Here is a 13,022-nt window from a genome sequence, read left to right as displayed (position 1 = left end):
TTATTTGGATTCGACCCTGCTTCGGACGTACCACCAGCTTTATTACCAAAAATCATTTCATCAAGATCATCCATCGCGTCACCGTTGTTCCCTCCCTGACTCCCAGTCCCAACACCTGCTGGTTTTCTTGTTAAACCTTCTTCTCTTCCTACGCGGGGTGAATCATCAGGCTCAACAGCTACTGGTATCATAGCAGGTTCTTGCTCCTGTTGAGCAACCAATGGTTTCTTCATGTCTTCATATTTTGACAATACCTTCTGAATTTCATCGTTCACATTTAGTGCTTCAAAGAGCAGGGCCTCATTATCTCCACCTGTTTCAATAATTCTCTGAACGGTATATTGGGACTCACGACACTGACGTAAAAGCGTGATGGTCAAGTCATCCTGCTCAACAAATCGAAAGTGATCTCACACGAGGATATAAATAAGTCACCCTAACTCAAATATACCCGTAACCTTTAACCATCTGGAGCTAAGGGAGTACATGCAGCAAAATATGGAACAGTAGGGTATAAACAAACATGAGGGCACATATGACACGATATTTGCAAGTATGAGTTACAATCAAGATTATCCAACTAGGTTGAATTTGGGGGGTCCCTGATTAGACCATGGAAGAAATTTAGTAGAAGTTATAGCGTTAGGAAGATGGTAGTATGGTGGATTAAGGTGTATAGCATTTTTTGATTTTTCATTCAAGAGAATGTCAACCATATACCATAATAGGGATCGTGGAAATGGGCAAATAATAAAAGATGTGGTAAATGAAATTCTTTTAAATGTAAAAACAAATAGAATTATCCACCACAATACCATTTACCTAGTAGTGTCTATTAAAATCTGATACTATATTCATTTGTCTAATTCGGTGCACCAAACACAAACCTACTGTGTAAAGCCAGCCAAACAATGAGATTGTAGGTTTTAAAGCAATTCTGAAAATGTTGATTTGACATATGACAGTCAATCATCATTCAAAATGTTGTGAGAAATAATACTAACTATTCTAGGCCAAGGGGTGAGAAGAAAATCGTATGGGAAAAATGCTGAAGTTAGGGAAGTTCAGAGTTCCCATGAGCTCCTTACGTAAAAAGAAACAATGGCCCTGAGATTTCAAAAGCCAATGAATGTTATGCAACAAAGTTTGTTAAGTGTGAGTAATGCCGAATCAAGAACGATAACAATTTAGAATAAGGAAAGAGAAGAGGAAGAGAGAAACATGGGGGAGAATATCAATTCATTTCATCATCAAAGATTGTTTTTTTACATCGCCATAACCTCCATTATATAGGGTTTTCAAAAATCATAACTAAGAAATGCTATAAAAGTTATTAAATCACACTCTAATCATGTTTCCTAAAATACGAATCAAAATAGGAAACTAAATAAACATAATATCTCTTCTAATTCTCCATCAGTGCGATTTCATCTACATGATATACATGCATGGGACAACCCAAAAGAAAAATAAGAAAAATGAGGTTGCTTATGATGCTAAGATCAAATGAATGAAGTTCTTTATAAACCAATATTTTCTAATATACTTTCTGGTAACACATTGAATAATTTTATATAATATAATATCAAAAATAAAACTAATTCTTTTCCACATTTTGCCAAACTTGAATGTGGGCAATGGCATTGTCTGAATTGGATCAGTTACACTAAGCATTGGCACCAGACCATACAATAAGGAACCATTTCCATTTACCCATTATGCTGTAGTTGTTTCCTTTAAACACAGGTAAGATTTGTTGAAAATTAATATATTATACACGGCTTTCATGAGGCACCATTTGCTTGTGATGCTCTAAATGCTGTTCTGACTTCTAAACTGTCTAAAATGAACCAAGTGAGGTTTTAATGGAACTTTTGAGCTTAATACTGCATTTGAGAGAATGCAGTTTACACTTACATGGTCAGATTGTGAGTACTCTGTCAAACTTTATGAAAACAGATACAAACTACTCTCATTTGGACACTTTCCTGTGCAACTTTTGTTCGAGTGGCAATGATATATGTTTAAATAATTATCAAGTGAAATATTCAATCAAACTAAATCAGTAAAATTACCTCAAGAGCATCTTGTTGTGGTGAAGAGGACAAGACTGTGCTAAGCAGCTCTATACTGTTTCTAGCCACGTCAAATGCCTCCTTTCTTTGTTCAGCTGAAAAGGGTTGCGCAGGGATATCGGGATGGAATTGTTGAGCAACAGTGGCATTTGATTCTGAAGCTGGCGCCAATCTGGGAGGAGTAAATATAGGAGCCAAACTCTCGTCATCGCGGCCAGGAAACCTTATTCCTCTTGACTTCAAACTCTATAATGCAGGGAAAATGGTAAGAATTTGGAACACAACTCCACAGAATATATATCATAGAGTCACTTAGACCAGGGCAACTCATCTGTATCCCCGAATTTGAAAATTTATCGAACAATTAGACAAACACAATTAACTTAATTATATGTTAAATGCTCCTAAAAGATGTGATTTCATTGCTCATTTTTCTATATTAATCAAGTCGAAAAGAAACTGCAGCAATACCTTGTAAGTCTCTTCATAAACAGGCAAGTAGCGTAGTTCATCCGAGGACTCTCCCCATGATTCGATCAGCATTAAAGCCTTGTTCCGATTGTTGACTACAGTCTGAGGATCATCAATCAACTTCACCATCTCATCAAGGACCCTCTCAGCCGCAACCTCAGAGAATGATTTGTCACAGTTCTTCACAACAGTTTCAAGCAATACCAGAGCCAAGTACTGGATCCTGGGGGTCTTTAACATGATCCGTTTCTTAATTCCCCGTATCATTTCAACACTACTGACCCTGTCTTGGTTGATCATATCACAGAGTTCGAGATTTGTGGCCCAGTCGGGCTCGTCTAGAGTTTCGACCGTGGCTTCCTCCACGAGCTTGTCGGCCTGGTTTGGCCCTTGAAAAAGTTCCTTCATCTTGAAACTCATTGAGCTCATACCCTCGCTGATTTTTTGTCCTACCTCAGCCCCTCCAATCTTCAAGCGCTCGCCAAATGCGGTAACTTTTTCCATCAAATTGTCACTCATTTTCTGAAATACCAGGATCTATAAGCCCTCCCACGAAACCTAAAAAAAAAAAAAAACAAAAAACCAAAAAAAAAAGTTCATCAGTTCTTTAATACACTCATAACTAGAACCGCTGCTACCCACAATTAAGAAAATCATTTAAGCGCTTAAAGATAACAAATCAAAAATAAACCCCCCTTCAGCCATAATCGTCGTACAATATGATCATGACAAATGTAATACTAACTTCATTTTCTATCTGGGTCAGATTATATTGTCGTCAAAGAGACTAAAATATTGCGAAAAATAGAAATAATTGTGCATAAAACAGAGATCGCATAAATATCTATAGAAAATAAAAGCAAGAACAAGAAATTACAAAAACCAATTGAGCGATATGATCAAATCAAAATCGAGAATATTGATCGAGAATAGAAAAAGGGTGGAGAATAAAAGTACCTTTAGGATTGAAGGTGGAAATTGAAAAATCTTGGAGAGGAAGAATTTACTATTCACTTTGCGTGTTTTTGACTTTTGATTTTGAGGCGACTAGACTAATAGCTGATCAACTCCATTACACAACCGGGATGAGCAGCTTTATTCAGCCGATTCGCTAGAGTGCAGGCAGGCCCCGGTCAAGAAAAATGAAAATAAAAATAAAAATAAAAATAAAAATTGTAGTATTATGGGATATTACGGGATCAAGTGTGTGATATCCAAGTGCAGCGCTGTTGATGGAATTTTGATCTTACGCGTGTCCTCAATTTGAATATTTTTTGTCATTTTCTTTCATCCAAGGGTTGTGTCGTTTTGCGTTACGTTTTTTTTTATGGTTGGATGAAATTAATAAATTAATGAATGCATGTGTACATGTATCAAGATGATTGGACCAGCATTGGAAGAATGTCCCTATATTCCCCGTGTATGGGTTCGAGATAAAATGTAAAAACTGATGAAAATGTTATAAATAATTATACAACGAAAAAAGTTGAAAGTGTCGTGCCTCCTCCAACATGAGTTCAAAAAAGGATTGCGTGACAATCACATAATAAGCAAACTCATATTCATGCTCTACATTATTATCGTATTTGGTCTGTCCAAGGCTCTTAAGTAGTCGAACTGATGCACTCTATCGAGCACCCCATTTATAGAGGTCAAACCTTGCATGGACATGGTAACGCGATTCAATGTCCTACAGCATCGGTCCAAAACGAGTAACTTTCAAGCGTATAAACCAACAAGTTGACTTGATGATGTGACTGTTGCAAAGAAGTTACGTCAATAAATCATATAAAATTTTGTATGAAGAATCTTCTAGGGAAGGTGCCTTGTACACTTGAAGACTATTTGCTATGGACCAATGATGAAGCATATAGCATCGCGTCACCTCGTTCATGGAGGATTCAACCTCTACATGGGAGTTTGACATAGTGCATCACTTCGACTACCTAAGGACCTCGGATAGGCCAGGTAATATAGTGAACGAATTGCCTTCAGGCATATAAGGCACATTCCCTAGGAGATTCTACATACTAAATCTTTATGATTGATTAATATGACTTCTCTGCAGCACCAACCCATCAAGTCAAATTGTCAATCTTTCATTTAATAGTAACCATTCAACATCTTCTACACATAAAGCTCACACTTAATATTACTTGAAGTTAATGCAATTTTACACACTCAATTAGTGTTGCTCTCACTCATTTTACTCTCCATAAACCTACGTTGCTCGAACACAATTGTGACTTTATGGCTTACATCTTCCGCATGTCCTACACCCAAATTATACTTCTATAAATTGACTTACCTGATCATCAGGGTGCTCGCGACCACATCCCCACCTTTAGATGAGGTCACATGCTTCTAAAGATTTGTTCAAGTGTGCAGGAGCTTTACGTTTGGACACGAGTTAAGTCAAGATCTGTTCATCACATCATCCGTGCAAAAATTTGAGGTCGATAGAATTTACAAGTGCCACGAAGAGTGAAGATTGAAATACTCATAGCAATTAAAATGTGGTATTGCAAATATAAATCGTAATATGAATACATTTATCACATTCCTTTAAAAATTATAGGCTATTTCTTTAAAAGGGGGATTTTGCACAAAATGGTCTCTAATGTCTGCCTTCAATGTAGAAAATAATGAAACTTTTTCAATCCGACTTGCATCTAATACAACTTAGTATGTTTATGACGAGTTAATATCTGTTTTCCATATTTTGTTGTCCATTCAATAAATTATTTACAAACGTCATTTTAAATTAACACATAATCTCAAATTTATTCTAATTAATTTCACCATTAACCCATCAAATTGATGACATGTTTAATTTAAAATGATGTATCAATAATTTATTAAGTAGATAGCAAAATGGATGGTAGATCTCAACTCACCCATGACTAAGCATGTGTGTCTCGAAGGTGAGAGCCGATGCGATCAAGCCTCTAGGCTTTAAGAAAGTTGGTCCTTGACCCTATTTTAAAGAATGGAGCTGTGAATAGCAGGAATTCATTTTGACACCCTTTCTTGTGTGATAAAAAAATCGTAGCATCCTATAAGAAATATAGGCTTTGTTTGAGACTTGCCCGTTTGGTAGGGATTTTGAGAATTGATTTTTTGACCGTTACAAGAAAAGTGGGGTCCACACGTGAGAGAAGAAGTCAAAAATTACGGCTTGAATAGTAAAATAACGGTAAAAAAATTAATTTTTTTGGGCAAAAAATCCCTACCAAACGGGGCCTTATTATATAAAAATTCATTCTTAAAAAAGAAAGGGACTCAAACACGCCCTCGAGTGTTGGAAGTTAGTGGATGAAACCGAATTAGCGCATACTATATACGTAGTTTAGATACCGAATGTAAGCACATCGTATATGCAATATACCGTATATGCTACTTACCGTATTTGCAACCAATCATATTTGCAGGTAGCTTACCATATATGTTACCTACCGTATATGCATTTGATCGTATTTGCACATATTTTTTTACCCTTTTCGTATATACTGTATTTTCACATACTGATTTTGTACTTACACATACCGAAATTACAGTAAATTTTTTTTCTTTTAGATTTATATTTTTAACATAAATAGAAATTAACGCAGATTAATTTCAATAAACATAAATAAAACGTTAACATAATAAAACTGAAGCACACGAATAAATTGCAGAAATATTAAATAATGGATGAACTTTCAACTTGAAGCATGTGCAAGCACAGTTTCCTTAAAACAGATTCGTCCCCTCACCGTAAGTGTTTGAGATCTAATTTGAGCGTCTATTTCTCAGGATACAACGGTAAAATCCATAGAATTTGAGCACAACAGATACTACTCTGGCGAACTGAGTTTGTATTCGAACAATATCACCCCCAAGATGATGCTGAAAATGCAACAGATTATGTATGCATGCAACATTAATTTGTAGAATATTTTCGTGTGTATGCAAACAGTAATTTTCTGGTGTGTATTCTCGTGGTTAGAATTGCTAAAAATGAGACTTAATATAAGATTAAATCTATGTATTAACTCCAAAGCAATAAACACTGGAGTTGCTTCAATTTCTGGGAGTTTTGGTAGTTTTCAAAAATTCAAAGGTCAATTGGAGAAAACAAAAAATTGCAAAATGTGCACACTCTAATCGGGCCAATTTTTGCTCCGTTCGATTTGATATTCGTGTACACAGGTTGTGCCCGCACATAAGTTCAAGGTCCAAAAGCAATTTCGATCCTTGATTTGCTCCCTGAACGCGCACATAGAGAGAGTCTCTATGATCTACATAATTATACTATTCTAATGTGCAACCACATTTAAAGTAGTTCTTGCTTTCATATTTTTTCTGTGGGACAAACTCATTTTTCTCATATAAATCATCTTCCAATGGTCAACTTTGAACTCCAATTTCTCATTCACTTAAACTTCATTTTTGGCAAGTAAATATATGATTTCGATACTCTCACGAAGGAGAACACGGATCAACTTTGATCTTTCAAATTGGACCAACAAGTCCTATCGAAAAGTGTATCAAAAGTGAGCAATTTACTCATTTTTTCCAACATCATGGACCTAGTAAAAACTATAATATGAAGATTGAAGAACGGTAGGATAAAAAGCACGTAATCTTCAACTCCAAATCAATTATTTATTCTTCTCGTGTACTCCTTCTTTTCCGTTTTGTTTATTTAAATATACATGCATTTTTTGGATTTTTGTGAGGTTATAATGAGCTAAACTCTTGGGCTACGATATAACCTTTCCATGAAGACTAGCCTCCGTTTAATTATCATTTAAATTGTTTGTAATTGACTGCATAACTTTCTATCGACATAGTTTGTTGCACTCGTAAGCACTACCCACTTGCTCATTGATTATTTCTATCTATTTATCATGTTATTCAAAGTTCTCATCTTTGTTCTAAGCATTTGATTCTATGTTTAATGCTTCTTAAAAAGTTGATCAAATTTAAAATGATTTGATAATCTTAGAGAGATCGAGAAGTGGTTTATAATCTTAGAGAGATCAAGAAGTGGTTTACATATTTAGCTGATTGTAACGTGTCGAACTCAAAAAATAAAAATATAAATGATGGTATTTTGAAAAGAACATTGTTCACTACGATAATCGCTCTACGTGACATACACATAAAATGTGATTATTCGATGCATTACTAAATAAAAAACTACCATATTAATGCATCAAGTAACCTCCTGCTATGTGTATACCACGTTAGATGATTATCGCAGTGAATAACTATGAATAACTGATTATTTTAATTTAATTTTTAAAATAAAATATAAAAACTATGCACATTTAATGTTTTATTTGGGACTCGTTTGTATTTTTTCAAAAAAATTGGAAATAAAGTTACAATTAAGTCTTTATTTTTTTCTTCTTTTTCTTTTTGTTCTATTTAAAGAGGATAGTATATTCGTCAAGGCTTCATTGAGAAAATGATAGAAAATATCGTATTTCTTAAAGAAAAGAACATATAATTTACTAATTTTGTGTCAAAATGAAAGGATAGAAATATATTTAATTATGGAGGCAAGTTTTAAGGAATGTTTTGTGCCAATTGCCAAATTGCCCTCGTTTGGCCATCTGTGTCTTTCAATTTTTTCTTCTCACTCCTACTTTTAACCGGACAATCTTCCATAAAATAATATTACACATAAATTGAAATATTTTCTTTTTAACCACACATTTTCCAACAAAAACATTATTCCAGACATTAAGCATCCGTTTGAATCTCATTAGTTTTCATTCCATTAAATCCTTTTTTTCTCTCCCATTTTCGATCACATAATCTTTCATGTAATAACATTATACTTAAATCAAAAAAAAATTCCTTCTTTTTTAACCATTTATTTTTTGAAAAAAAAAAATCACTATTCCAACTATTTTCATTTTCAAAAAATAGAAGTCAAACGGGAGCTAAAATTTGAAAGAAGGGGGGCCCAAGCGGAGGCATTCTTTACTACAAATTTTATATATTTTTAGGGTACTCTTGTTTCGTCTTTAAGCTTTTGTTTGAGTCCTATTACGAGAGTAGAATGATTTTCTGAATATTGTATTAACAGAAAATGAGTGGTTAAAAACATGAAAAATTTTAGATTTGTTTATAATATTATTTTATTGAAAAATATGTTGTTAAAATCATGTTAAAACACTATTAAAAAATACATTTTTTAAAAGAATGGAGTTCAAACAATAGCTAAATTTAGACCCCGTTTAATTTTTATTTTTCTCAAAATGCATTTTTTTCTCTCATCTTTTCAATTCTACATTATTCATTAAAACAATATTATACGTAAATCAAAAACTTTTCATCCACATATTGTCCATCAATTTATTGTTATAAAATTCATTTTTTCATAAAAATGGTACCAAACACACCAATTTAATAAATCAGGAAAAAGAATTTCAGATTACCCAGTCTAGGGTGTGGAAACTGGAAGTCCGGCTTCTTTTCTGTCTCATCAGCCACCGCCGTCGCCGCACTGAATAGCAAACTTGATCGTACTTACACCGACGTGGCTCGATCCTCGTCTTCCGATAGATTGATTACTCTGCTTATGCATTTTCTGCTCCATCAAATTATTACTGGTATCTAGTTCCTTTTCCAATTAGTTATACTCTGTGTACTACATGGCTTTTCAGTCAGGTGTCATCCCAAATTGACTGTGTAGTGGTATTTGAGTACAGTGCACATTGAATATTTGGGGTTTGATATGATAGACATGACCTGGTTCAGTGCCTTGTTACTTGGGGCTGGCTGCCTTGCTTTGGGGTACTTCATTGGAGCTCGGCAGTCTGCCCGTATTTTTCTTTCTCCCCGAGTATCGAAAGGCTCTGAAATTGTTGTTGAAGGTAAATCAAAGAACCGTGGTAAACAGCCCCTTGAGATCGAAAAACTAGCTGACATTCTTGAAGATTTCAAAATGGTATTATGTCTCTTCCATTCTCCTTCTGTATGCAGATATAGTCATGCTCTTAGGCGAAGTGAGAACAAGCTTTAAGTACAATATTACGAGGATAATTTATCTTTATTTCTCGAATAATTGTTAACAGGTTTTGGTTGTGAGGAATGACTTAAAGATGGGGAAAGGGAAGATTGCTGCACAATGCAGGTAACTGTCATCTCGAGCATAGCATCCGACTCAGATGGCACCTTTTGTATTCAACATATACTGTTCATTAGCTGATAATGTTACCAATGCAGTTGATTTTTATTATTGTTACTTACCAATTTCTTGGGATGTCAGTGGTTTTATCACTTGGAAAAAGGAAATCATTTTTCATTTATGTAGGATTATTTCTTTCAATCTCAGGCAGTTCAATTTAAATTGGGACCCAAAAAAAAAAAAAAAAGGAACCAAGAATATGTAATAACTATCCCATAGTAAAAATAGGAGTGGTGGTACTTAGTAGAAGATGCCAAGTTCTGCAGTGGAAACAACAAAAATCAAGTACAACACATGATTGAAATAAAAACTACACTTTGAAGTCTTAATTTGACCAAAGACTGGTCGGTATCACAATGACACCTTGGTTAGATGTGAAACACTAAGGTTGAGCCGGAGGCTAAATGACAGCTTCAGTTGAACTCTGTTCAACAAAAGTGCAGGCTACATTTTGCTCGACTCTTGCATATATGAGTTAAATATTAATTCTATATCCCAAAAGAAGAAGAAGGAATAAAACTTGCTGTAATATGGTGCTTCATTTTGTCGCTCTCTGACGCTAATACTGCAGAGTCTCTTGAAATAAATTTAAAGTTCAAAATATGGAAGCCTAGTCTGCTTAGAGTCCATTATGGAAAAATGCATTTTATCTTGGACAGATTGCATCATATATTGACTCTATAATAATCTTCAATGGGAGGAAAAACTAGAAATTTTAAAAGTTTGATGTATTTTTCTAGTTGGGTCTACTCTGTAAGTTTGTTCTTGTAAGTCACGGTTTTCCACGCCACAATTGCAGTAAATTTGGAAGTTAACTATTACAATGAAAATAATACAACTAGCTGGTAGGCTCCAATTTACAAGTTCTTTGGTACAAAAATTTAATTGTTCTGACTTCTAGTCGATCAATTTTTATGATTGATAGTCATGCTACTTTGGGTCTCTACAAGAAACTCGCAAACCGGGCACCGAAATCTTTAAACAGGTATTCATTAACTTAGTCACAAATTTTGGAACTCTGAATTGCTATTTATGTGTAGTATTGATTGACTAAGCTCACCGCCTTTGCCTCCATGCAGGTGGGAGATGTGTGGGCAGGTTAAGGTTGTCGTGAAAATTGAAGGTGAAGATGATATGCTTGTTTTACAAGTAAGAGCCATAGGACTAGCTTCAATTTGAAATGACTATAGCAGTATATCAGATAACATGTGTTTGTGAATGTACCATAGCAGTATATCAGATAACACTTGTTTGTGAATGTTACATGTCATTTTATAACATATGCTATTTAGAGGTAGGCATGGGTTGGGTTTGGGTAAACATGGTTGGTTTGACCTAAAATCAACCCAACAGTTTAGTTCGGTTTGGGTTGGATTGGTCGGTTTGGGCTTTAGCCCAATTAAAGTTGGATCCGATTATTTTATTGTTGAATTTGGATAAATTTTTAAAGTTCGAAATTACTTGAAAACCTCAATTTTTTTTCATACCTATACAAGAAATTCTTTCTGAAAAATAATGTATAAAAGTTTAAAATTTATGAAACATTTTCTTTTTTACAATTTGTTGGGATTTATTTATTTCATCATCACGTTCTTAATTTTTACTTTATTGTCAAATAATGTTTTATTTATACGAAGTGTTCGTGTGAATCAATCTCTGTAAATAAAATGGACGTTTATAAATTATAAGTCCTCATATCTTTACTATAGTGTTTATTTAGGGGTTTTTTTGGTCTTATAAATTAATTTTTTTAATTCGTTAGGTTGGGTTGGGTTGGGTTGGGTTTTAAATCATAACCAAAGAACCAATCTAACCCAATTGAACTTAAAAAACCAACCCAAACCGATCAGTTTGAGTTGGATTGGGTTGAGCGGTTTGGGTTGGGCTTTCTATTGCTATTTATTTTGTTTGACTACATCTCATAGTACTTTCCATGAAGACGTGAAAAAACTTGTTAATTATTATTGTATATTAAGGATGCATAGACTAGATAAGCACCGTTATTCTTGCATTTTAATCGAGTTGAAATTATTCCTTTTTTAACCCTTTTGCCACGATCTATGAGAAATTTTTGTCATCCTAGTGAGACAAAAATGGGTGAAGGATTTAACTGGTGTGAGATATCAGGTTGTGTGAGCCCCTGAGGAGCTCAAGATGTTGTCGAAATAAAGGGTTGTTGACAATGACGTTGTAACACACAGTTTATTGTTGTCAAGGACTCGTATCATTTGAGGATGCTGCAACTTGATAATTTCATGGAATTTAAAGGAAGTAATGGACCTGAGCCCTGAGGAGCTGAAGATGTCGAAATAAAGGGTTGTTGACAATGACATTGTAACGCAAAGTAAATTGTTGTCAAGGACTTTATCATTTTATGATGCCGCAACTTGATAATTTCGTGGAATTTAAAGGACGTAATGGGCCAATCAACCATTGTTAATTAATTAGAGTTCTCCTTTAATGTTATTTCAAGACTAATCAAGGAATCCTTCAAAATGTTGGAAAATGTTTGTCATCATACTGTTGCCTGACTGCTGATGCACTTTGTTAAGCAGTGGAAGGATTTGTTTTGATAATATATATTCATTTTAGTTATTGGCTGGCTCAGCCCCCTGCAAGTGGTAGTACTTATCAGTCGAAGTCACCTCCCAGATCTCTATAGTGAACAGATGGATTTATCTATCTGCAGTATGGGATGGTGGGATAGCGTCATCTGGAATATAACTTGGTCTGACAAGCAGAAACTTATTATAGGGCCATCAAATAGTATATTGGGCTTATCTTTTGTACTTTGCTATAACATAGAAGTTTATCGTGCATGGACCATATTCCTTTGTTTCGGCTGGATTGTAATATCTTATTTGTACAGGAAAAGGCAAAATCACTAAACTTACAAACACATATTACCATTGATGCTGGGAGAACACAGATTGCTCCAAGTAAGTTTTAAAGTTATTTATCTTTGTTGTGACTTGTTTTTACATTGATCTACAAGATGGTGTTACGTCCATTTCATAAAATTGACTAACCCCCTGTTTGGTAGAAATTAAAATTAAGATTTTAATTTATGTCGAAGTTAACAATTAATTTTAACCACACATTTCGTGGGAGCCACAACTTTTCAACCACACATTTTATTAACTTTTATTAAAATCTACTAAAAATCTGATACCAAATAGAGGCTAAATTTATTGGAAACTCCATCTCTATGTAACTATGTGACTATGAACATCATGAATGTAAACACCCTTAAACCTTAACTTCATGCAATGCAAAATAAAACCCAAATA

General features: G+C 34.4%; 2 protein-coding genes across 2 annotated transcripts in view; one reads left to right on the top strand and one right to left on the bottom strand.

Annotated features, from left to right (window-relative positions):
* Nucleotides 1-78: 78 nt before the first annotated feature.
* Nucleotides 79-3,065, bottom strand: LOC111406620 (TOM1-like protein 1). The gene is made up of 4 exons (XM_023036009.1): nt 2,547-3,065; nt 2,076-2,321; nt 137-386; nt 79-95 (listed from the first exon to the last, which is right to left on the bottom strand). The coding sequence occupies exons 1-4, from the start codon at nt 3,063-3,065 to the stop codon at nt 79-81; spliced, it is 1,032 nt and encodes a 343-aa protein (XP_022891777.1).
* A 5,874-nt stretch (nt 3,066-8,939) lies between these two features.
* LOC111405681 (peptidyl-tRNA hydrolase 2, mitochondrial-like) overlaps nt 8,940-13,022 on the top strand; it is a 5,545-nt gene continuing 1,462 nt past the window's right edge. Inside the window, exons 1-6 of the mRNA XM_023034682.1 lie at nt 8,940-9,154; nt 9,254-9,492; nt 9,620-9,678; nt 10,658-10,717; nt 10,812-10,881; nt 12,602-12,671. Coding sequence (XP_022890450.1) covers nt 9,124-9,154; nt 9,254-9,492; nt 9,620-9,678; nt 10,658-10,717; nt 10,812-10,881; nt 12,602-12,671 — 529 coding nt within the window. The 5' untranslated portion in view covers nt 8,940-9,123. The remainder of the gene's footprint in view (nt 9,155-9,253; nt 9,493-9,619; nt 9,679-10,657; nt 10,718-10,811; nt 10,882-12,601; nt 12,672-13,022) is intronic.

Source organism: Olea europaea, chromosome 12 (assembly GCF_002742605.1).
Source record: "Olea europaea var. sylvestris chromosome 12, O_europaea_v1, whole genome shotgun sequence".
In the NCBI taxonomy this organism is placed as follows: Eukaryota; Viridiplantae; Streptophyta; class Magnoliopsida; order Lamiales; family Oleaceae; genus Olea; species Olea europaea.
Note: the sequence above shows the minus strand (reverse complement) of the source record. Positions and strands in the feature narration are given on the sequence as shown.